We start from the raw sequence: 27,681 nt of genomic DNA, 5'->3' as shown, positions 1-27,681 counted from the left end.
GGATCTAAGAATCTTCCTAACAATCTTAGGTTGATCATAAATTTCACCCAAATTATAAGCAGCGTTAACAATATCATTTAGTTTAACATAGAATTCATCAAAATATTCATCATCAGACATTCTAATACTTTCAAATCTAGTAGTTAATTGCTGGAGTTTGTTAATCTTAGCTACCTTTGTTCCTTCATGCACAGTTTGGAGAATATTCAATGCAGTATGAGCAACCTCAACATTTGAGATCCTCTTGAATTCCTCCATAAAAACAGTATTAAAAATAGCATTCATAGTTTTGCTATTAAAAGCAGCTGCTTCTTTCTGAGAAGTTTGCTACTCGCTTACAGGAGTAGTCGGTTTCTCCTATCCGTATTCAATGGAATTGCAAACTCTCTCATCAATAGATTTCAAAAATGTTTTTGTCCTTACTTTCCAGTAGGCATAGTTATTCTCATCAAAGTGAGATGGAGTCACAAGAGAGTGACCATGTTCCATGACAACAGGTGTCAAGGATCAATTCTTAGATCAAAGGATCTAAATATAAGAGCTAACCTGCTCTAATACCACTTGTACGTTTTTAGACTCCTTTAGACATAAGTTGTTTAACCTAGTTATTTAGCCAAGTGAATACTTAGATAAATTATTCAGATCTAGGTTAACATAATCAAATCATATCATGTAAACAATGCGGAAAAGTAAAAAACACAACGATATAATAACTCAGGAAAACCAAACTAGTAAAAAACTTGGAGAGGATTTAACTTAACTATCCTTAAGGTAAAACAGATTCATTATGAAAGAATTGAAGTTTTTATAATAAGATTTAGACCACTAACATCCTATTGCTACCTCCTTAATCCACAGCAACCACAAGTTCTCCTACTTGTATTTTTCTTTAAGCTCTTGAAACACCAATTGAAGAGATCACCAAGTTCTTGACATCAATCTTGATCTTAATAACCCTAAGTATGTATGAAGGTAAACACTTCTAGATCTCACAGAATATTCACACACATAGCATATCAACAACCTCTAAAACGTGGCTAGGGTTTTTCCTTTTATACTTGAAGCAAAACATAAAACCCTACACGTCATATGGGCTTGGGCTGAATTGGAAATTCTGCAGAAAAAACAATCTACACGAGATTCGATCGATCGAGTATAATTTTCGATCAATTGAGCCTTGTAGATTTAGTCCAGTAAATTCTGCAATCACTCGATTCCAACTTTAAACATAAACACACTTTGACTAGTCTAAATCTAGACTCTATGTTTTGATCATGGTTTGCCAACACATTACACATTGAAGTTCTAATACATTTAGTTCCTAAAGTCTTTGAACCTAACAATATATGCAAACTTGACATTATATGACCCATAAATAGATGCATGCAAACAACCTAGGCATAATCAGTTAAGACTATACAATATAGATCTCAATAATATAAAAATCAGCATGCAATTTCTTTTCATGTTTTAAGGTATTTTGAACTCAAATCAACCTTAAGAGTACGGAAAATACTTACACATTTATTATCCACCATAACTCTTTAAAAAAAAAATTCCAATTTTTAGCAATTCACATATCAAGAAAAATAGCATATTCTAAAATGTACAAAACTCATAAATTAATCAATCAATTTTTAAATCAAGTTAAGTACCCAATTTAACAAAGTGTATGTGTGTTGTTTCTAAAAAACAATGAGAGATATGACTGGAAAAATGAAAGATGGATAAAGAAAATAATGCAATGCATGTGGATCCAATCACAAATGATGCACGAAAAGACTGATCGGTTAAAAATTGAAACTTTCAAATTTCGATCAGTTGAAAGGAATCGAGCATCAATCGGAAAAAATTTCTGGGAATTTTCAACCAGTCGAGCTTCAATTAGGCATCAGTCGAGAGAGGCAGAGAGTTTTGAACACAAAACCTCACAGGTTCGATCAGTTTAGGGAGATTTTTGATCAGTTGAAGTAGTGAAAAATTTTTAAACTTAAAAATCTAGAAATTTTATGTAGAAAAACAACTTAAAAAAAATGTTTTTAAGACTCGATGTACATGAACATGATCCAAAAAAGTTTTAAAAACATGATGTCTCTTAAATGTAAATATCAAAATCAATCAAGAAGTTAAAACCACAAGATTTAAACTTCTAAACAAATTTTTCTTCAAATTCCCAATCAAAAAATAAAAAATAAATAAATAAATAAATTGTATGTACACATTAGTTCATATGCAATTAAAGATGGCCAGACTAAACACCATGCACAATCTTATGTACAGAATTTAGCATTGATTTGCGTGTAGTGTGTGCAACTAGTAAGTGTACAAAGTACAGAAAATGTGATATGCAATCAAACAAATTTTCTACATCATCATTCACATAGGTTTGAAAGTGACTATCACCTAAAGAGTTACATCATATCACTCTTACATCTTCTAGAAAACACATTTGCAATCATGTATAAGCATTTTGATTCTTTTTGCTTTTTCTTTTCCTCTTGATTTTTCTTCTTTTGAGTACAATCAAAGATATCATGCATAGGCATATAGGAGATAGAAAAGAAATACCCTTGTTACACATTTTTTTTTTTTTTTATATTATAAAATAACATCTCATTTTATCTTGTTGTGCAAGTGCTACACCTTACTGAGCCCAGCTTTTATGATTTGCACATAGGTGTTCATGATTAGAGAGTAATAGTGGTGAGATGGTTATTTATGCCTTTCTCCTAGAATTTTCTAGTCCTTACAATCAAAATATGTGACATCAAAATCAAGATCGTTTGTTTAAAAACTATAAACAACTCACACAATTAAGCACTACATAGCATAAACTAGCCAAGTGCAAAAATTTCATTGGCCAACCATAATTACACACTTGGTGGTATGCAATACGAAACAATAAAAAATCTTTTTGGATTTTCAAAATATTTTTACTATGACAAACAAAGCACATATTATGCTAAATGAATAAAAATGCAATAGCAATGCATAACACTGCTCAACTAAGCTATAGAGGGTCCACAAACAAGAAATATCAATTTCTTAATTAATCCATGTGTATATATGTACATTCTAGTATATACTTACACAAAATCAGAAATATCAAGCATGTTCTAAGTTAAGAGAGATATTATAATTCATGTAATCCTCAAAAAAAAAATAAAATACAAGACAAAAAATAAAATATTTTTGTCTTTTTGAAAATTTTCATTGTTTTTAGATTTTTTTTAAAATAATCAAAACCTAAGAAAATAAAACAACTAAAAACAAAAAGTAAACATGTCCACAAATAATTGAAAGAATTAAATCAAGGACAATTAAACAACACTCACCTTAGCAAATCTTTTCTAACCCATATAGCACGCGTCTTTGGCTTTGTAGGTGAAAAACCACGAGAAACAGAGTGTATTTGAGGGATTACACACTTCTTCTAAGAGAGACTAAAATCCTGCAAATTCCTTTCACAGGCCAACATTTTTTAAAGCATATGAAATAATTTATCAAGACTTGTAGCAGGAAATATATCATTACATATTCTAGATTGAAACACAGAATGCTTAAATTTCAATTTATGATAGTTAGAATGAATGTGACTAATAACACCACAAAAGTGATAGACATGAACAAATTTAGAAACATCAATATTCCAAATGACAAATCTAGTCTTAGATTTTGGTTTTTGCCTTAACAAAGAACAATTTGGTCTAATGTGACCAACAACACTACAAAGGTGATAGGAAGGCACAAAAACAAATTTCTTTTGCACTCAAGCAGTAGATTTAAACATAGATTAAGAAATTTTAGCGCCTACATCAAAACTTTTTTTTGTGTCTAACCTAGCAAAATAAGCATTTTTCTTATGATTCCTCTTGAAAGGAGGAATATAAACTTTGTTATCTTTAGGCTTAAGAGGAACAGAAATAGAAACAAATCTGTTATAAACAACAAGTTTGGTATTAGACAAATTGCCAAATTTAGCTTCAGACTCAACTATCTTTTGTTCCAAACTTTTCATCTTTTCCGCTTGAGAGGAAAATTGATTTCTCAAAAATTTATTCTTTTTATTAGATTCATGTAATCTCATAATCGATTCCTCTTTTTCAAGATTAGCCAATTTGAACTCTTCCTTGAATTTCTTAGTGATTTTCATAGATTTAAACAATTCCTTATGGAGAGTTTCACAGTCATTAATAAAATCAACAGAAACATTAGTGTCCTTTTTATTCAAAACATCACAGCTAAAAGTAGTAAGACACTTAAAATTAATCCATGATAGCAGGGATCAAGGATCTCACTCAGGACATTAATCCAATCAGAGTGAACCTACTCTGATACCACTTGTTTGTTCGTTTAAACCCTATACACTTAGATTATTTAACCTAATTAATTAACTAAGTTGATACTTAGATTGATTTTTCAGATCTAGGTTAAACACAAACAATAATATTACTTAGTGTGGAAAACTAAAGAAGGCAAGCAATATGATGACCCAGGATAACCAATAAAACCAATAGTTTTAAGGTAAAAAACTTGGGAAGAATTTAACCTAATCTATCCTCAAGGCAACAAATTCACAATGATAGAATGGAAGATTTACAATAGTTACTGTTTGTAACTCTGAGATCCCACTAAAAGCACACATTATGCTAAATGATTAAAAATGCAAATGCAATGCATAGAAATGCTTAACTAAGCTATAGAGGGTACACAAACAAGAAATAGTAATTTCTTAATTAACCCTTGAGTAAATGTACAAACTAGTACATACTCATACAAAATCATATTTATCTCAAAATAATCATGCACTTAGTTGATCAATACATACTATTCAAGTTTCTCCACAATGTCAAGTATATTCTAAATCAAGAGAGAGATATCATAATTCATGTAATCCTCAAGAAAAATAAAAACTAGACACAAAATAAAATATTTTTGTCTTTTTGAAAATTTTCAATGTTTTTGGATTAAAATAAAAAAAAAAAAAAAAAAAAAAAAAAAAAAAAAAAAAAAAAAACCAAAAACATAAACAAAACATGTTCACAAACAATTGAAAGAATTAAATCAAGGACAAGTAAACAACACTCACCTTAGAGAATCTTTTCTCACCCATATAACACAAGTCTTCGGCTTTGTAGGTGAAAATCCATGTGAAGTAGAGTGTATTTGAGGGATTACACCAATCTTCTAAGAAAGATTGAAATCCTGCAAATTCCTTTCACAAGCCTCAAAAAGATCAAATGAAATAATAGTGTCCTTTTTATTCAAAACATCACAATCAAAAATAGTAAAACACTTAAAATTATCAATGAGAACAGGGATCAAGGATTAACTCTAGGTATAATAACCTAAATCAAGAGCTAACCCGCTTTGATACCACTTGTACGTTTTTAGACCCCTTAACTTAAGTTGTTTAAACTAATTAATTAACCAAGTGAATAATTAGGTTTATTATTCAGATCTAGGTTAAAACAATAACAATCATATTATGTAAAGCAGCGAAAAAATAAATAACAAAACGATATGATGACCTAGGAAAACCAAATCGGTAAAAAATTTAGGGAAGATTTAATATAACTATCCTCAAGATAAAAAGTAAATCCACTATAGAGAATCGAAGTTTACAATAAGACTTAAACCACTAACATCCTATTGTTACCACATGTAGAACTTGCTGACACGACCACGTGCAAGCTCCGAATCCACAGACTCTTTCTCTATTAGGTCTTTGCAACACAAGCACCCACCCTTGTGATTAAAAATAATAATAATAATAACACACACACACACACAAACTCTCCTGTTTGTGACTCCAAGACCACCCTTGAAGGTTTAGATCATTAGCACCTTTAATGACTAAAGAAGGCAGCAACTTTTACAACACCGAATCTTGAGATTCTTCAAGGAATAACATAGGTAGAAGATATGAGAGAGTTTTTGGGTACAAAACCCTAGATACAAAAAGAGGCACACTCTTCTCTCTCTGAAAAGTCTTATAAAAACATGCTTAGGGTTTCCTTTATATACTAGTAGTGTTTTACTTGAAACCTAATACGTTTAAGTAGAGTTTGGGCTGAAATAGAATTCTGCAAATACGTGTTTTGATCGGTTGAGCCTGTCTTTCGATTGATCAAACTAGGTAGTATCTGAACTCTTCTTTCTGCAACTTGTATATTCTTGAATCTTGATTTGTATTGCCTTGAGCATTGTCTAATAATACCCATAGACTCTAGGATCTATATCTAAACAAGTTTGTATTCACGATTTGCTAATTGTTGTAAACTTTTAAAACCTAACAACCCCCAAACTTTAGGGGTGCAATTTGCTATTTACCCTTTTTTCTTTATTGTTCAAGCTTATTTAATCCCTTTAAAACATTGAAGTAAAATCGGTTTTTTTTTTTTTTTTTTTTTTTTTTTTTTTTTTTTTTTTTTTTTTTTTTTTTTTAAGAGAAGAACATCGAAGTAAATTGGCAAAGCAAAATAGCTTGTATTAATAGTTGCCATAATCTTATATTAATAAATATTATAATAAATACCTATTAATTATTATGAATTATGATAAGTATCTATTAAATAGTAATTATTAAAATAAATATCTATAAAAACACAATTATAATGAATAATCAGTAAATAACTATGAATTATCAAATGTCATGTTTAATATATCATATATACAAATATAATCAAAATAAATTGTATTAATAACTATCATAATTATCAAATAATGTCTATTAAACAATATACAATGAACTTGGAATTTTGTAGTAGATCAATCAAAGTGAAAATTTAGAGATAAGAGAATGAAATTTATGACACTAAAATAGATGAATGAAAGAAAAACTATAATACTAAAATAAAATAAAAAATAAAAATAAAAAGAGCCTTGTTATGAGGCTAGTAGTAATAAATGCCATAATCTTATATTAATAAGTATTATAATAAATTCCTATTAATTATGATGAATTATGGTAAATATCTATTAATAGTAATTATTAAAATAAATATCTATAAAAACGCAATTATAATAAATACTCAGTAAAAACTATGAATTATCGAATTTCATGTTTAATATTTCATATACAAATATAATTAAAATAAATTTGTATTAATAATTATCATAATTATCAAATAAAGTCTATTAATAAATATACAATAAACTTGGAATTTTGTAGTAGATCAATCAAATTGAAAATTTAGAGGTAGAGAGAGATTTTCTCGAAAATAGGAACTATAAAAGGCATCCCCTCTAATTCATTTTATTCACACTCACTCTATTATCTCAGAACATGGAAATATCATTGCTTAGAATTGCAGTTTCCTTAGTTCAATTGTTGTACTAATAACATGGGCATGGAGATTGGTGAATTGGGTGTGGCTAAGGCCAAAGAAGCTGGAGAGGTGCTTGAGAGAGCAAGGTCTGAGCGGCAACTCGTACCGGCTATTGTTTGGAGACTTGAAGGAGTGGTCTAAGATGAGCAGTCAAGCCAAGTCTAAACCCATCAACTTCACCCATGACATTGCACCACGTGTCTTCCCCTTGATCCATCAAGTTGTGACCAATTATGGTATGTTTACATGGATCTGCCTGATGAAATTTTATTTGTTTATTTTATTTTCATATAAACAAGACGCATGAGTTTTTATTTTCTGAAAGAATAAACAACTTAGATGCAGTTTTTTAAGTGCAATATATTAGATTCACGAATTTAATTTAAATATTTGTCTTCATTAGCCAGTACAGCATTAGTATATCTTTCCCAACAAGAGTTAATGCAATCCAGCTATTTGTTTAAATCTACATGGAAAACCTATGGCCATTTGGTAATGTTATTCTAGTAACGTTATTTGTATTTTTTAAAAATACGTGTGGATGAAAAAGTGTGTAAAAATATGCGTAAAAATACGTGTAATGTTGTTTAAAAACTAAAAACTATTATTTAAGTGCATATACCAAACACCCCCAAATATAGTATAGTACTTAATATATATATATATATATATATTTATTTATATATATATATATATTTTTTTTTCTACCAGTAAATAATGGGTTTTTTTTAAGAAGCTAAATGATGGTTTTTAATCCTATTGACTAGCGTCCATATTTGGTGGGCCTTAATGAACCCATCATTAGATGAGGTTTGCCATGAATTTTGCGTTTGATGGATAAATTCGAATAATTCAAGTAGCTTGATGCCATCCTATTCCTATCACGGCAACACCACTACGAAATAATGGATTTTTTTTTTTTTTTTTCCTGGTATTCTTTTCTACTATTTTCTCTTTTTCCCGTGAATCTCTAATTCTCTATACAAGAATATTTTAAAACCTACTTTACTTCCCTAGGGGTAATCAGAGAATATCAAGTGCAACTTGACTTTTTCTAGATAGAAACCATTCTTTCTTCAAATGATGATCAATCACATTCCTTCTTACTATTGATACTGTTCAAGTGATAACTTTCTAACTATCCTTGTATTAAGATTTATATATTTATGGGAAAATACAATGTTTTTGTTTCTAAACTTTAGGCTATGAACAATTTAGTCACGAAAGTTTGATACGATCGTCGTTTTTAGTCCCTAACAAACTAAAAGCGAATGATTTTAGTTCTCCCAAACTTAAATTAATTTTTTTTAGTTCTTAATATATCTAATGAAGTGATGATATGTTAATTTTTTAGTTTGGTCACATTATCTATCGGACTAAAAACAATCTCTTTAAATTTTAGAAACTAAAAATTGCTGCTTAACCTTAGAGACAATCAGTATACATAAAAGTCTTAAATATTTTCAACTAATGTAATTACACTTACAAATTATGAAATCCCAAAGAACTGATGTAATTCCAGTGATGTGTTTGTGTTAATTGATATCTTCATGAGTTTATCTATTTGCTTATGTCAACGACCAAAATTCATATGCTCTCTCAACTTGTCCTATAGTAACAATATATATATATATATATATATATATGCAGGTAAAAATTCTTTTACATGGAGGGGCCCCACACCCCTAGTGAACATTATGAATCCTGAACAGTTAAAAGAAATCTTCTCCAAGACATGTGACTTCCGAAGGCCATTTGGAAATCCATATATCAAGTTGCTAGGAAACGGACTTTCATGGCACGAGGGTGAGAAATGGACAACACACAGAAAGATTATTAATCAAGCATTCCATCATGAGAAGTTGAAGGTTACTTTATTCTTAACATTTATTTGCTGTTCGTTTAATCACAATGGTGTTTGAAGTGAAACTAATGATTAAAATGGTGGTGAATATATTGTAGGTCATGTTACCTTTTCTCAAAATTTATTAAAACATTTTCTCGAATTTAATTACATCTTTTTCCAGGTGTGGATCCAACAAGCGTAAAGTAAAAATATGTGCAAATATAGCATTTATCTGCTTCAATTAGTTACATATAACACCAAGATTATGTGTGTGCGCGTGTGAACATGTGCCTACTAAGTACAAACCACAGTTTTCACTGACATTTGGCTACAGCTTTTACTAGAATATACTTGAAATGTTCTTATATCTGGATATTTTAAATGCTTGCTGTATTTTTTTCATGTAGTTTTTGTAATTAGATGTGCCTACTAAGTACAATCCTTGTAATTTTTTCATGTTGTTTGCTGTAGAATATGTCAACTGCATTTTATCAGTGTTGCAATGACATGATTTGCAAATGGGAAAGTTTGGTGTCTAAAGAGGGATCAATTGAGTTAGATATATGGCCTTATCTCCAAACTTTGACAAGTGATGTGATTTCTCGAACAGCCTTTGGGAGTAGCTATGAAGAAGGGAGAAGTATTTTTGAACTCCAAAAAGAACAAGCTGAGATTGCAATGATAACAGTACAGTCTATTTACATTCCGGGTTGGAGGTAAACCAAAACATTTCAATATCTGCTAACAACAAATAATCAAATTTTTCTTATAGACTTATGTTCATTTATCAAAAGAATCAAATAAAAATGCTACTATAATTTAATAATATATATAATAAGGTTCTTCTACCCGAAATAAATATGTTAAATCATTATATATTCATGCTCTTCTCCACAGCCTGAGGAGAAGATTCAATTCTTATTGATGTAATTCACTCCCCCCCCAACCCCCTTCTTTTTAGTGAGAGGTGTAATTCACTTTATTCTTGTCTCATTAATGCTTCACATGTAGGTTTCTGCCAACTAAAATAAACAATAGGATGAAAAAAATTGACAAGGAAATACAAGCTTCACTTAAAGGCATTATCAACAAAAGAGAGAAGGCAATAAAAGCGAGTGAAGCTAGAGCTGATGACTTACTAGGTATACTTCTTGAGTCCAACCTTAAAGAAATTCAAGAACATGGGAACAACAAGAACGTTGGAATGAATCTCCAAGATGTAATTGAGGAATGTAAGACATTTTATTTTGCGGGACAAGAGACAATTGCAGCTTTGCTTGTTTGGACGATGATAATTCTGGGTAGGTATCCAAGTTGGCAAGCGCGTGCAAGAGAAGAGGTCCTACAAGTCTTTGGAAAAAACAAACCAGAATTTGATGGGTTGAATCACCTAAAAGTTGTGAGTACTTTTGATTTATTTACTTTGAATTTCTTTCTAGAAGAAATAGATTATTTCCTAAAGGATTTACACCATGCAGGTCCCTACATCATTTCTTTCTTACAGGAATATATCTTGATTATTATATTTGAACCTATTTAGTTAATTGAGGAAATTGCACCACCACAATTGTGGTTTTGAATCAATTTTGACCAGCTTGTTTGGCTCTGTAAGATTGGTATTAATGCTATCTAAGTACATCATAGTCATCCCTGTGTATTTCTTGTGTATTTTCCATGTTTTGTATAGGGAAACAAAGGTAGGTAAAATCAATCATCAAAAAAAATATTTATATATATATATATATATGTATGTGCAAAGATGAAGTTCTACCAAGTGACACATTCTATGCAAAGATGATTGAAATACTCTCAAGTGTCATATCATAGATAATAACAAATTAAATATTGACTTTATTTTCATTTGGTTCAATATTTCAAGACTTTTCATCCCTTACACATACACACAAAACTCTTTGCATTTTAATTCACCATTTTCACCTCTTGTACTTCTACCATTATACACACACACACACACACACACCAATAACCCTTCATGCTATCTCATTTCAAATACACACTAATCAAAATTGATGTCATTTACCTTTAATCTTTAGATGAAACCTACCTAGTTCTAATATTGTGTTTCATCTAATCCTAACCCGTATGAGTTTGATACAACTAAGGAAGGGAGGCTTGCATTTTATATTGAGTGACAACGACAATTATGATTTTGATATTAAGGTCAGATGTTGTTGATTTGTGGGTTATGTAAATAATGTGATTGACTGTGGGTGTTTGGGATGTATATTTGTTTTTAGTATTAAGGAGAAAGAGAAAAATGCATTCTTTATCAACTTTTATCCTATAATATTTCTCCATAGTTGTTGTTTTTTTTTTTTTTTTTTTACTTCAACTGAATAATTATAGTAGATATGTGTGTGTAATTTATAATTGTTACTTTTTATGATGAACTTATTACTAATAAAGTTCTTTACCAATTATGCTATAATACATGTACAACATTCTCCAAAACTATCTTAAATAAAATATTACAACACTATCTATGTATCACATGGGTAAATTACTAGTTATTATACAACGTACAGAAATGAGTTATTCAAATACATTCTATCATTGACAAGGTTGAAATTTTAATTTTTTAAACTTCTTTGAATTCAGCATTTTTTCAAGGGCATTTACTTCTATCAAAGATTTATTAATTGAGTATGTTATGCATATCACTAATGCATTTTTACTCTATATATATCACAATGTGTCGTGCCATGCCACAGGTGACCATGATTTTGTTTGAGGTTCTAAGACTATATCCGCCAATAATTAATCTTTCTCGTACTGTTCATGTGGATACAAAACTCGGAAATTTGTTTTTACCAGCTGGAATTGAAGTCTGCACACCGGCAATCCTTGTCCATCATGACCATGAAATTTGGGGTGATGATGCAAATGACTTCAATCCAGATAGGTTTGCAGAAGGAGTTTTGAAAGCAACAAGGGGTCAACTTTCATTTATCCCATTTGGATGGGGGCCTCGGATATGCATTGGACAACATTTTTCTATGATAGAAGCGAAAATGACTTTATCAATGATTCTACAACGCTTCTCCTTTGAGCTGTCCCCATCTTATGCTCATTCTCCGCTCCCAACTATGATTCTTCAACCAGAATATGGTGCTCACATTATTCTACATAAGCTCTAGAATGCAAATTATCAGTTGTCAAACAAGATTTGGATTCATAACAGAAGTAACATCTCATATTTATATTGATACTTTTGAAAAAGTGTTGTATCTTCCTTCCGCAGTCACTAATTTCCTTTAGTAATTGGCTTTTGAATGATAGTACTGAAGTTGTTAAAAGAGAAAGTAATTCCAGTTTTATACTTAAAACTAACTTCTAGCCAGTGCCGGCTTAATGGGTGAGATAAATAGGTAACCGCCTAAGGCCCCCAATGAAAAAAGGCCTCTAAATTTTTACCAATAGAGATATTCCTGTACCAATAGAAGTATTAATTAAGTCCTAAATATTCACCAATAAATAAAAAAAGTAGTTGTTTTTTATCAAAGAAAAACTAGTTAAAGAAAATATTTTCATTGGATGGGTCAATAATTTAATCTCTCATACATAAATGTTAAAAAAACTTATTAATCTTACACTAGTAAATAAATTTTTACTCAAATTCTATTTAGAAATATCAAATATATAACTTTATTAAAATTTTCAATCATAATTTTTTAGTATTTGGTTACTTCATTCAATGAATAGTGTTTATTTTAGTTGTATAGTCGTTGAATAATGCAATGGGTTCATTTTAATTTGTAATTTTTTTCTAAAAAAATAGATTAAAAAAAAGTTGAATAAATATTCTTTTATTATTCAAAATATAAGAATAGATCTCACTTAAAGTTATCACCTTAGGCCCCACAATACCTTGAGCCGGCCCTGCTTCTATCCTATGTTTCAAAATAGTTCATGCTCTTTTGAAAGTACTAAGAGCATTAGTAGTAGTGGAGCTAAAAAGCTATATAGCTATTTTAGCTCCACACAAACCCAAAAAATGCTCACACAGCAATGAAGGTAAAGCTAAAATTTTTTAGCTTTAGCCTTCCGTATGAAGCTATATTTGGCTTCGTACGAAAGGTGAAGGGTAAAAACAAAAAATAATATTTTAATCCTACCTCCATTAAAATAATACTTTTTTTTATTATTATTTTTCTTTTTCTTTTTACTCTGCTCTTGCTCTCCTCTCATTCTCACCCTTTCTCCTTCAAATCATCAAACTCTCAAACTCTCTCAAACTTTCACCTCTCTGTCTCACTACCACCGACCCGAGTCGAAGCTCAACGCAGCCAGCCTTATTTGAAGCTCAACGCCACTGTGGGTTCATCTTCATCGCTGATCTGTTCTAGGTTTGGTGGTGGTTTGATTTTTTTTTTCTTGCCATGGGTTCATCTTCATCTCCGATCTTCATCGCCAATCTGTTCTGGGTTTGGTGGTGATTTGATTTTTTTTTTTTTTTTTTCTTCTTGCCATGGGTTGTGGTTGTCTCATAGAGGTTGTTGCTAGTGGAGTGGTGGTGGAGGTAGATGTGGCTGGAGGAAAGGTTTTTGTGGTGGTTATTCTTGGTTGGCAATGGCTGTGGACTGTGCCAATGATCGGTTTGTGGTGTTTTTTTTAGTTGGATGTATTATTTTATTGTAGTAGATATATTATTTTATTGTGATGTATATATTATTTTATTGTGTTAAAAGTTAAAATAGATCCACTGCTACTGGATGTTTTGTAAAATAAGTAAGTAAAATAGATAAAGTAGTTTTTTGTAGAGCCAAATAGCTAAATTTTTAGCTCCAATACTACTAATGCTCTAAAAACACAAGTATAATTAAACTTATAATCTCTGTATGTGGGGATCTCACATTAAAACACTATGACAGATGTGCGTGTGTGTATAGTAACACTGGCGGCTCCAAGTTAGAGTTAGGGTGGTCACAGGACCACCCTAGCCTAGAAAAAAAAAAGTCATTATTATATATAAAATTTAAAAATTTAATGATTTTTTTACCTTAAAAAAATGTGTGACCACCCTAATTTTTTTTAGGTCCAATATAATTAAATTTTGGACAAAGTTTAGTAACAAACTTGGTTGTAAATTAAGGTTACAACTCCACTCAATATTTTTTTATTAGATATGAATTTTAACAATTCCATAATTAGATTACATTTCTTTTTCTTATATCCTCTATACTTGCGAAATTCAAGAAGATTAAAGATAAATAGCTTATGTCATCAATCAAATGTTTAATTTTCGAGTTTTTGTAGTCTAAAATCATACATAAAAAATAAGTTTATAGATCAAATAGTAAATAACATCCGATTGACATAAAATTTGACATGTCTTTTAAGAACATAAAAAACATATAATTCAATAGTTAGATTTTCAAAATATGTAGTTATGTTAATTTGTTTAGTAAAAGTTGTAGTTTTAGGCTACAACTAAGTTTGTATTCAAACTTTGGTCATTTTAACAATATATTGGGCCTTTACAAACAAAAAGAAAAATCCAAGAAAAATCTTATTTAATTAAAATTTTGAAAGAGATATAGCTTGCAGTATTGATAATAAGATATAACTATATTTTTTATTAAATATTGTATTGTAAGTACTCAAAAAATAAATGTCTAAGCCCACTAAGAACAATGGTACCGTGTCCTTCGAACCAAGCCCAAACAATAGAATTTTTAGAAGAGAGTGAGAAAATACTTCAAGTGCAGTTCTAAGCTTAGTTCAAGTCTAAGGCCGAAGAGCCCAGAGTAATAGATAAGTGAGAATTAAGTAGTAATTGAGAATGATGTTCTCCTCGGGCTGGTATGAGGATTAGTCTCTTATATATATTTGGTTCAGGTTTTACACCAGATAATACACTGTTCACTTCCTTATTTTTCTATTTATTAAAGAAAATGTTCATCCCCTTTTTCTGGGAGATTCCCTTCCTTTTATATCCCCTTTCCTTGCATCCTAATCCTCCACCTATATGCCTCTAGGCATTCCTAAGGATACTTGTCTTATCAAAACTCTGCTAAAGGTGGCGGAAAGGGCTGCTAACTGTGAAATTACTGCTCAGGGATCATTTCCATATTAATGCAGCTGATAAGGTTGGTGTAGGGCATTAAATGCAGAGGGGGGAAGTATACCCTTTAGGAAACTTCCTCCTACCATCCTTGCCTCCATCACTATCTCTTCTCCTTTCCCTAGAACACCACAGGGCACCAATTGTCCTGATTCTGTTTCCATCATCTGGTAGGCAAAATCCTCAGAACATATTTATCTCTTTGGGCTTGGACTATGCAAATTATTCCTCGGTCTGATCCTCCTCAGTCTTCAAACCCCCCACATGTATAATTTATATTTCTTAATGACCAGCCTAGAAACAATTCCTAGAGCCGCCACTATATAGTAATGATATGGTTGTTTATGTAAGTTGCATTTATGTGGTTTTTTGGTTTATTAGAATATGAAATCATCTCATTCTGAATTGACAATGCTCAGTCGAAAGGGATGATTTTTCTATTGTAGGGAAAGAACGTATTTATTACTTCATGGATTAGTCAATGATGATGCAAAAAATCGTTAGTTGAACTCCTCGTCAATTTAGATGGACAAAGACATTTTGTCCAGAGACGAACCTTTTGGGGCTATTCTTCTTTGGCTTTATAGCTTTTGGTGCTATTCTTATCTGGCTTTATAATTGATGATGTAAAAAATCGTCGGTTGAACTCCTTGCCAATACAAATGGACAAAGGTGTTGGATTCGTATAAAGACGAACCTACAATAAGATATGAAATAGAGAAAAAGAAATACATCGGTGTGGTGTATGCCAAAGGGCCTCTGATGATTAAGATAGAATGAAATTCAATTGGAGCATATTGCAAAAGAATTCAACTTGGGAATAATTTTTGGGGTGAGAATTGTATACCTCCTTCCTTTGGTTTGTGTGGGTTTTATAGCTCTTGTATTCATTGTCTGAATAAATATCTGCATTTATGGGATATGAAGTTGTTGGTATTAATGGCTGGCTTTTATTGTCTGCCAACAGCTAATCGTCCATTGGTGCCCATACGATATTCCTTAATTAGTTGTCTTAGGCATTGAATGTCTTTTATATCTTTCTTCCTAGTTTCTTTTAGTAATTGGCATTTGGATGATAGTACTTGTCAAAAACGAGATTTGTTTTCATGACAAAAGTAAAATCTCATAAGTATATTGAGGCTTTTGGCAAAGTGTTGAAGCTGTTACAAGAGAGTTATATCTTTCTTTCAAGGCTACATAATTTCATTTAGTAATTGGCATTTAGCTGTTACAAGAGAGTGATATTCTTTTTTCTTTTTTTAGAATACAAAGTATTTTAACAAACACACACGGAGAGATGGGAGAAAGTTTTAAAGAAACTAACAGTAGTATGTATCCAGAATGGCCTAACTCTTGAATACATAGCATATGCTTTAAACCTTTTTAACTTACACTCATTTTCTAATGTGGGATTAACCCATTGTTTTTGTTTTGTTTTGTTTTTTTTTTTTTTTTTAGAACACTTAGTATTTTAATACACACACGGAGAGAGGGGATATTCTAGTTAACAGTAAACTTATATTACACAATTATTTCTACGCTTTTGTCACATGTTTCAAAATGGTTCATAATCTCTTGATTTGTGGGGCATGTGATTTAACTAAAATTTATGGGGTTGACTTTTCTAATATACTTTAAAAATTTGGAACCAGTTGATTTTTGAGTTTGCAAAATGTGATTTAACTAAAATATTCTCAAATTTTACTACATAGAGCTTACAAATTGATGTGCTACTACACAAAAAACAATTTAAATATTCATTTATTAGGTAATTGAAATCTACCAATCTCATTCACTATTACATCAATTTATATGCTTTATATAATAAAATTTGTAGTATTTTTAACATTTTCCAAATATGTATGAGATATCATGGAAAGAGTGGTTGACAGTGGTAGAGGGCGAGACGTGGTGGTGGTGGATTGGAGGTGGTGATGAGGAAGTGGTTCGTGGCAAAGGAGAGATTGTGTTGGTAGCCAGTGGTGGAGTAGAGGGAATGGCAAGTGGCAGTGTTGACAAAGTGAGTAGTGTTACTGTTTCTAATAAGGGCAAAACTTAGGTACAGTATCTTAGGTACAGTACATTAGGTTCCCTACTTAAAATTCTGACACCTGTCCAATTTAACAAACAAACTAAACGGCGTTAAAACTAAAATATCTTCTTTATTATTATTTTTTTTTCCTTCTTCATTCTTTTTCCTGTACCGCACACGGTTTCTCTTCCAAACCCAAAACCTTTCTCTTCCAAACCAAAAACCCATATTTCGTTCTTCCTTCTTTTTCCAGTACCTGCAAATGGCTTCTCTTCCAAACCCAAAACCTTTCTCTTCCAAACCACTCATGACCCTTCTCTTCCAAACCCAAAACCCAAAAAAAAAAAAGAAAAAAAAAAAAAGAAAGAATATCTCATACCTCTCTCTCTCGGTGTATGTATGTGTATCTGTTTCCTTTCTTCTTTTCTAATCCATGATTCTTTCTTTTCTGATCTATGATTCGTTCTTTCTCTCTCTCTCTCGGTGTGTGTGTGTATGTATGTGTATCTATTTCCTTCTTTTCTGATCTATGATTCTTTCTTTTCTGATCTATGATTCTTTCTTCTTTTCTGATCTATGATTCTGTCCTCTTTTCTAATCTATGATTCTGTCTTCTGATCTATGATTCTTTCTGTCTTCTGTATGTATTTATGTGTATTTGTTTCAGCTTTGTTGATGTGAAGTGTGGAAGTTTCGGGTATAGCTGAAAAGGGTCCCTTTTTTGGTTTGAAACCCAATAGATCTAGCTTTTATTTTTTGATCTTTCTTGTTTGGTTACCGAGAAAATGAGGGAGAAGGGTCTTTTCTAGTTTGAAACCCACTAGAAAATGAGCCAACTGGAGATTTGCGCAGTACAGGAAAAAAACGGAAGAAGGAAAAAGAAAAAAAAAAAATTTAGTTTTAACGCCGTTTAATTTGTTTGTTAAATTGGACAGGTGTCAAAATTTCAAGTAGGGAACCTAATGTACTGTACCTAAGGTATTGTACCTAAGTTTTGCCCTTCTAATAAATATCTCTAGTATTTTTTTTCTTTAAAGATTTGAAAATAATTTTAATTTTAATTTTTGTTTTTGTCATGAAACAATATTTTTATTAACTTTTCATATTTATTTTAATTTAAAAAACTCAAAACTACATCATTTTGGAAGTCACTATTAGCAAAATTGTTACGGAAATAAACAAAATACTGAATTGAATAAAAATGAAATTTTAGATTTTTTTTTTTTTTTAAGTGAAAGTTCGGATTTTAAGAAAGATTTTTTTTAGTTAATAATTTCCAATTTCTAACTTTAATTGATTAAATAAAAATTTTCTAAGTAAAAGTTATATAAAAGTCAATATTATGTCTTTAAGTTTTTAGAAATTTTTTTTTTCTTTACATTTTGATGATGGAAAAAATGTTTTATTAAATATAATATATAAATATGTATCACCTTTATGTAAAACTTTCTTGTGCATCGCACAAATTAGGAACTATTCAAATTATTTCAGTAAGTTCTTTATGTCTTCTCCAAGAACGTTCCTTATATTTTTCTGCATGTAAGATCTCTATTCGCCCTTGTATACACAAGTACTCAGAAAGCTTTTTTATTCATCTATGCTTTAAACTTCCCTTATTGGCCAACCTTGTATATCAGAGGGCATGGCTGATCTTACAAATGTCTTCCAAAATCAACAATTTCGTTTTTTCCTAACCAAATTAAGGTCCAAAAGATCTCAGCTAGATAGCTTCACCTTTTCTTTTCTTTTTTTTTTCTGTTTTTAAAGGCAAATCCAAGATGATGGAATTGTTCTTTCAACAGCTATTTAAGAGTCACGAAACACTTTTGAACTTTCATTGACCGCTAGATGTGTTCTTCACTTCAGCCAAAGTTTTTTTCTTTTACTTTCTTCTTTTAGTCGAAAGTATTTCCATCAAACAATTAATAGAAGAGTCGTGTCTGCATCCATGGCTCTTTGGTTAAATTAGATCTGAGTGAAAAGCATTTAGCTTTTCTAGTGAAGAGCATTAACAAGATGATGGATTTTTATTTATTTATGTTTTTAACTTCTTTATTTTCCGATTGCAGCTTACTATTATAACGAGTTATTAAACATTCTCTCGAGGTTTGAGAGCGTAAGGGTAGACCAGAGGCAGGGGTAGACCAGAGGTTTGGAACCCTGAGCTTAAGGCCTTCAATGGTGCATTTATTGGTGAATATGAAGTAGAGAACTTCATGTTCCATGTCTAACAGTATTTCGTAGTGGCGCATATACCAGGAGCAGATAAAGTTAGCATTACTTCTGTGTATCTTGTGTGTGATATAAAACTATGGTAAAGAACCAGAGTTGAGGATTCTTCACGCCAACCTATCACTGATTGGCCAGAGATGAAACAAGAGCTGGGAAATCTGTCTTTGCTGTGTATGTGAAGAGTTTCAATCTCTCATGCTCAAAGTGGGTAGTATAAGTGAGGAAGAAAAGCTTTAAAACTTTATGGCTGGATTGCAGTTGTGAATTCAGAACGAACTTAGGAGGGAGAAAGTAAATGGCCTCACTTCAGCTATCACGGTAGCAGAGAGTTTAATGGACTTCAAAGGAAGTTAGATGAGACAGACAAGAACAACAATTCTAAAGATAAGAAGTTTAGTCGGAAGAATGATCATGAAGCATGAACATCCCAACCAATGTTGACAACTTGACAACAAGGGCAAGGGCAAAGGCAAAGTGCACACAATCGATTGGACCTTTGACAAGTTAAGATTTGAAGTCACAAATCATCTCTGGCAAAAGATAAACATGTAAACATACAAATTTCTGGCAAAAGAAAACATAGTTGTTGCATCCATAGGCATCTAATCCCAAGCATTGAATCACATATGCAGATGCATATACATGCATAGATGCAGAAAGAGAAACAAAGAAGATGTGTTTGCTCATCAGAACAACACTAACAGACATATGGGAGTGATTCTCCAGCAGAAAGAACAAAAGAAACTGAGCAGAAAGCCAATAGCAACACAGACAAGTAATCTGTACTACTGGAATAGCAAAAGAAAAATCCATTTGATTGAAGCAGTATTGTAAAGAAACAAAATGAAGGTCCGTGGGATATTCTAAACAAATAACAGCTACTTATGCTACCTTTAAATTACACAACAAAAACATTCAAGCCTTCCCCAGTTACTTCAGTTGGAAAAAAAAAAAATCAAAATGCCAAAACGTCAACTCTTCAGAAAGTAGAGGCAGTGTCTATGGCATGATACATGCGAGCAAAATTCAAGCACAACTTGTGGTCCCTCTCATCACCCCAACCCCCCCAACCCTTAAATCCAGCTTTGTAGCCCGCTTGATTATTAGAGACCTGCACTTGCCATTGTGATTTGATATTGGCAATTCTATCAATCTCTTGCACATCAACTTTAACCATGCCATTGTCAATGCAAGCTTTATTGTCCGCCTGGCCCTGATGCAGGCCACACTTACCAAAGTGAACTGCACTAGTTCTTGGCCCTCGTAATGAGTAAACAGAACCACCAAATGATGGATAAACAGTTGCCCACATTGTTATATCCCAGTTGTATTCATCAAAAAAACAAAATTCCCTTGCCTTCCTATGGATTTTCCTCCAAATAGTTTGATTAAAGGAATAACCCACATTTCCCATTCTCTCAGCAATCAAACTATCCCACTGCTCTCCTCTTGAATTCACATCCCAAGGTGCTAAATTAGCAGCATAACAATCAGGACACTTATAAGGTTTCAATTCTGTAAGTATCTGTAAGTTGCGATATGCATTGGGGAATATGAAATGGTCCTCCTCTATAAAAAGAATATGACCTGAGTGCCCGCGGGTCTCCTTCAATCCATCCCATACCGTGTTCATCATCCACCACCAGTGATGCTTTAACGACACAATCTTTGGTGATCGATGGTTACCGTACTGATCAGGATGCCCTTCACAATGTTGCTTTGCTGCATCTTCCTTATCCTTACAGTCATTAGGTGAGACCCCTGGAAAGCTATTGGGAAAGAGATGAGGTGAGTAAGGAGCAAATATCTGTTTCACCTGGCAAAATTTGATGCCTTCGACAATCTTGTTCATCTCTTCAAAGTACCCATCATGGCTAACTATCAGTAAAGTTTCACTTATTCCCACAACCTGTGAAAGGCTCTCCACAACAACCCGGAGATATTGGGGCCGGTTATGTACATATAGAACAATAGTTATATGATCTTTGGCTAGATTTGGATACAGATCTATGTTTCTTGGGGGCAATTGGTTTCGCTTCTCCAATTTAATAGACAATTTACTCTGCTCAGGAAAACCAAGTTTTTCCCTCAAATGTGAATTAGTATAACTAACTTCATCTATATCATCTAAAGGCGGTGACACAAAATTTGAAGTTAAATTTGTTCCAAGGAGAAATATCAGTAGCAAAACCCCTAACAGCGTGAGAAGAACGACGGATAAGAAACGGCGAAAGGCCGCAGCTTTGAGTTGGGGTTTGTTGATAGTAGCCATAAAACTAAGTCACTAAGAACATACACAGTGTCAAACAGGTTTAATAGATTGTACAATAACAGCATCCATCGCTTAAAGCTCAGAGAAACAAAACCCACCAAATATTCTACGATGAACAAAATTACCAAAATTTGATTCTAAACAAGAGTCAAAGATCAAAAACAACACCGACCCATTTGAGAACAGATTGAATAAAATTAAGGGTAAGTATCAAAAACCTCAATTACAGCCCCCAAAATGAAACTGAAGCAATCCAGACCTTGTTTTAACTGATACCCATGAACAGAAACCACTGCTCCCTTGTTGCTGCGATTCAATCAGTTACCACAAATCAAGTTCTCCTTTCGGGTCAGTGAAATAGAGCAAAACCTCAGTGACCCAACAAAGCATTTGGTTGCTTCAAAAAGGAAATATCATTGAGATCAAGGACCTTGATCGAACAGTTGGTAGACTTGAAAAACCAGAACAGAACAATTGAGTAGAGTTGAAGGAAATTTCCAAAGGGTGACTTTTGGGTTTGAAAGTTGACAATTTCTCTCAAGTTAGGTAGTTGGGGTTTAGATAAAGGGTCGCAAACTTCCAAGGGATTTTATAGGTTAAACCGAGAAATTTACAAAAAAAAGCAGAGAATATGCTTTAATTGCAAACTAGTTTTGAGTTCAGACTCGGTTCAGTTGTCAAATGAGGTCCTCGCGTTTTGTGGAAAATCAAAATATGGAGTCAACATTGAGGGCTAAATGTGTCATTGTCATTTCTAATGTAAATCTGGCCTCTTTAGGACAAGGTAAACGTTTCCCCTTTAAGAATATACTTCTAGAGAAGAAAAGGTTTCTTCTCAATAATAATATCTAGAACTACTACTTTTAGATTTTCACCATTTCTCATTAATATTAGAGTATTTAGACTACTGATACATTTAGGAGTGTGATGAGGATAAGATTTAAAAAATGAACAAATATTACACATTTATTTTATATAAAAAAAAGTGTTTTTATTTTATATATAATTTTTATTTTGGAGAATCTAATTTATAAATAAATAAAACAATTTAAAAATCAACAGGATAGTGACTTTATTTTTCAAATAATATTTTAGTAGGAGTTAGAGTTGTATTTTTACTAAATTGTCTTTTAGTTTTGATTCTACTTAAATATAAAAGTGTATGGACATTTTTGAACAAAAAAAAAATGAGAATATCAAATAGAGAAAGCTCATTAAATAGTATTATAGATATAAATAATTTAAAAAAAAAGTTTAAGTTTAATTGAGAGTTATATGAAAAAAAAAAAAAAGTTAAATTGAATGTTTTAATTAAATAACGCCACACATAGACATAGTTATTGTGGTAATATATATAGTAGGCTTTTTTAGTTTAGTTTCGGATCAAAATTGAATATTCAATTTAAAATAGATTCAAAATGAGTTTAGATTTTCTAGAGTTTCATTTATTAAGGATTACAAATTTACACGTCCCTTGTGCGATGTACCCACCATTCCATCACGTGCGTGTCTGCATTGTTACCAGTATCTCTCGTCCTACCTCATCATTGCATATTGTCCTCTTCGAGGACGGCACAGCATCATCCTTCAAGGCTTTAAAATGCTTCGTATATCAATTAGTCTCCAAGGCCTCCATATAAGGCATATGACATTTTCTTTGATATGACACTTAGGATACGTTTAGTACACTGAATGTAGATTACATTAGGAATAGTAATCTTTATTACTAGAAATAGAAGACATTGTAATAGAATAACTATTACTATTCATAAGTTTGGTTGTTACATATAGAAAGTTTGTAAAAGATGATGTATAAGGAAACATTATATTTTTAGAAATATATTAATTTTGAAACCTATTATATATACTAAGGAATAGCTATTACATAAGAGGAATAACTATTCTTCAATTTAAAGAATAGTCATTTTAATGTAATAACTAATCCATGTAATAAATATGCAACCAAATGACCGAATTGCTATTACATATGAATAACTATTCCATTACAGGAGCTATTACAACATACTATCAGAGAAATGAAGAATTTCTATTATCTTTTTTATTAATTACAAAAATGAATGTACAAGACTATATATAGATTGAACCAAGCTACGAAACTGATCTAACTGAATAACAGAGACTAACAAACTCAAATAACTAACTCCTACACGTGACTTCATACAGAAAACTAACTCTCCCACGTGTGGGCATTAATACAGAGACCAAAAACTACTTGCCATTTCTGCATAGTTCTGATGTCGTTTATGCAGCACTTTGTTCTTCACTCAGATTAAGCTCTGCTGTCTCATGCTCTGCTCTTGCTTCCTTGTGATCATCTTTACTGCCATTCTGATACTTCCCCTCAAGAGCAACTGGTGTGTGTATATTCATCATCCCGATCTTGTCAACAAGATTGGAAAATTGATTGTACCCCAATGCTTTGGTAAGCATGTCTGCTAATTGACAATGAGACCTCACATGATTAAGCTTGATGACACCTTCCAAAACTTTATCCCTAACTACATGACAGTCTATTTCAATGTGCTTGGTTCTCTCATGAAAAACGGGATTGGAACCAATGTGCAATGCTGCCTGGCTGTCACAGAACAACAATGCTTCTTTGTCATGTTTAACTCCAATATCATTTAGAAAGTATAAAATCCACACAAGTTCACATGTTGCAACTGCCATAGCTCTATACTCAGCTTCTGCTGAGGACCTGGAGACTGTGGACTGCTTCTTTGATTTCCAAGACACCAAAGAATCTCCAATGAAAATGCTATAACCTGTTATTGACTTCCTTGTATCACAACATGAAGCCCAATCAGCATCTGCAAAGCCTTTCAAGTGTAAATCTGTCTTGGAAGAAAATAGGAGACCCTTCCCTGGTTCATTCTTCAAATACTGTAAGATTCTATAGGCTGCATCTAAATGTGGCTTTCTTGGTTTGGACATGTATTGGCTAAGCTTATGAACAGCAAAGGTGATGTCTGGCCTTGTGATGGTCAGATACAATAACCTCCCAATTAGCCTTCTGTAGGTGCTGGGATCTTTGAGCTCTTCTCCTTCCAATTGACTTAACTTGAGACTTTGTTCCATAGGGGTCTTAGCTGGTTTACACCCTAACATACCAGCATCATTAAGCATCTCAAGAGTGTATTTCCTGTGACAAAGGGCAATTCCCTTGGCTGATCTAGCAACCTCCAATCCAAGAAAGTACTTTAAGTCACCTAAGTCTTTGAGCTTGAACCTGTCATCCAACAGAGCCTTGAATCTCTCTATCTCAGCCTTATCATTACAAGCTATTAAGACATCATCCACATACACCAAAAGCATCATGAAAACATCACCTTGCCTCCTAGTAAACAATGAATAGTCAGCTTTGGACTGAGTAAAACCAAGCTGAAACAAAGTGCTAGAAAACTTGGCAAACCATTGCCTAGATGCTTGTTTTAGCCCATACAATGACTTATTCAGCTTACAAACTACCTCCCCCTGGCTATGAAACCCTTGTGGAAGAGCCATATAAACTTCCTCATCCAAATCACCATGCAAAAAAGCATTGTTCACATCCAATTGACTAAGAAACCAGCCCTTTATGGCAGCAACAGCAAGGAGTACTTTGACAGATACCATTTTGGCCACTGGGTAAAAGGTCTCAAAATAGTCCACACCCTCTTTCTGTGTAAAACCTTTAGCAACTAGCCTTGCCTTGTACCTTTCAACTAAACCATCAGCCTTATACTTGATTTTATACACCCATTTACACCCTATAGGCTTCTTACCAGCAAGTAGAGGGGTTAAAGTCCATGTGTGATTTGCTTCAAGGGCAGCTATTTTGGCAGTCATGGCTTCTTGCCATTTGGGATTAGAAGCAGCTTGATAATAATAGGTAGGCCCAACAAGAGAAGAAATGGAACAACAAAAGGATTTGTAAGAAGAAGAGAGGTGTTGATAAGAGAGATGTGAAGAGAGTGGATGAGAAGTACCTGACTGGGAAGTAGGGGCAGCAATGACAGAAGATACCTTGTTGTAGTGGTAAGCTTGTAAGTAGGAGGGTTGTTTGACAGCTCTAGAAGACTTTCTAAGAGGGATAGGATCAACAATAGGATCAGGGGGCTCAACTGGAACCTCATCAAGTAAATCATCATCAATAGAATGATGAATATGAGTGATGGGATCAAGAGGTACAGCAGGAGCAAATTTAGATTTAGATTGAATTAAAGGATCAAAGAGCGGATTAATGGCTGGAACACAAGACACAGGAGTGAAACAAGGCTGCTGGACAGAATTAGTTGAATTGGAAACAAAAGGAAACACATTTTCATGAAATGTGACATCTCTAGAAACAAAAATAGTGTGAGAGACAAGATCAAAAACTTTGAAACCTTTAATATTGAAAGGAAAGCCAAGGAAGACACAATTCCTTGCTCTTGGAGAAAACTTGGATCTAGTGTGAGAAATGGTGGATGCAAAACATAGGCAACCAAAAGTTTTGAGATTAGAATAGTTTGGAATTTTGTGGAAAAGAAGTTCAAAAGGAGTTTTATCATGTAGCAAAGGAGATGGAAGCCTATTGATAAGATAGGCAGCATGTAACACACAATCACCCCAAAACTGAAGAGGGAGTTGGGATTGAATTTGTAAAGCTCTAGCTATGCAAAGAAGATGCTGATGTTTCCTTTCCACAATAGAATTCTGTTGTGGAGTGTAAACACAGCTGGTTTGATGTATAATTCCATGAGAATTGAAGAAGTCAGACATGTTAAACTCCTTGGCATTATCAGTTCTAACAGCTTTGATTTTAAGGCCAAATTAAGTATGAACCATAGTATAGAAAGAAGAAAATAACTGCCTAACTTCAGATTTAGACTTCATTAAAAATAACCAAGTGGCTCTTGTAGCATCATCCACAACAGTTAAAAAATATATGAAGCCATCTAAAGTTGGAGTTGAGTAGGGACCCCATACATCCATATGAATCAAGTCAAAAGCACAAGAACTGATATTATTATGAAAAGGAAAGGGCAATCTCTTAAGTTTTGCCATAGGATAGATTTGACAACCTTTGTTACAAGAAGGTTTTAAAGAAGGAATTACATGACACAAACTATTGAGTTTGACATCAGATGGGTGCCCCAACCTGTCATGCCAAATAGATGAAGGTTGAGAAGAGACTGATGTGGAAGTAACAGTAGTGAAATGACCAAAAGCATCAGTGAGGTTGTGAGTAGATAAGAAAGTAGCAAATGAAGAACTGGAGAATTGGTGAAGGCTGTTTGACTGCAACAGGTTCAATCCATCAAGTGCTTTGCCTACCCCAATCGTTTTCCAGGAAATAAGGTCCTGAATGAAGCAATAAGCAAACAGAAAAACACAACAATATGATTGTGAATGAGTTAAAGAACTAATAGACAAGAGATTAAAAGAAAAAGATGGAACACAAAGGACATTTTTAAGAACTAGGGAAGAAGAAAGAGTAACAGTCCCAATGTGAGTTACTTGAGCTGATTCCCCATTAGGTAATTGGACCAAAGATTGCCTAATAGCTGTGATTGAAGTTAGCAAATCCACTGAGCATACAAAATGATCAATTGCACCAGTGTCCAAGACCCAAGTATTACAACCATAAGCCTTTCTATTTACCACCTGAGCAGCAAAAACACTATGAGAGAAGTTCATACCTGCCATTGCCACATTAGCAGAAGTGGAAGAAGGAGTTGTTGTGACCATTGAGGCATCTGATATATGAGATGATGTTGCAGAAGAAGGATTGGGTGCACTAAACAAGGCTAAAAGCTACTGGCACTGCTCAGGACTGAAGGCAGAAAATTGATGCATTGGTGAAACAAATTCTGAGCTTGATCCTGAGGAGACTTGATG

General features: G+C 32.6%; 1 protein-coding gene and 1 pseudogene across 1 annotated transcript; one reads left to right on the top strand and one right to left on the bottom strand.

Moving 5' to 3' along the window:
• Positions 1 to 7,288: 7,288 nt before the first annotated feature.
• On the top strand, positions 7,289 to 12,335 carry LOC115983172 (annotated as a pseudogene).
• Positions 12,336 to 20,320: 7,985 nt separating this feature from the next.
• LOC115987416 (alpha-1,6-mannosyl-glycoprotein 2-beta-N-acetylglucosaminyltransferase) lies at positions 20,321 to 22,468 on the bottom strand. The gene has a single exon (XM_031110954.1). It carries the CDS (start codon positions 21,796 to 21,798, stop codon positions 20,506 to 20,508), a length of 1,293 nt encoding a protein of 430 aa, XP_030966814.1. The 5' UTR covers positions 21,799 to 22,468; the 3' UTR covers positions 20,321 to 20,505.
• Positions 22,469 to 27,681: the final 5,213 nt, after the last annotated feature.

Source organism: Quercus lobata, chromosome 4, assembly GCF_001633185.2.
Source record: "Quercus lobata isolate SW786 chromosome 4, ValleyOak3.0 Primary Assembly, whole genome shotgun sequence".
Taxonomy (NCBI): Eukaryota; Viridiplantae; Streptophyta; class Magnoliopsida; order Fagales; family Fagaceae; genus Quercus; species Quercus lobata.
Note: the sequence above shows the minus strand (reverse complement) of the source record. Positions and strands in the feature narration are given on the sequence as shown.

Excerpts from the sequence above, each read along its gene's own strand:
- LOC115987416 (XM_031110954.1), bottom strand. The coding sequence starts at position 21,798 with ATGGCTACTATCAACAAACCCCAACTCAAAGCTGCGGCCTTTCGCCGT.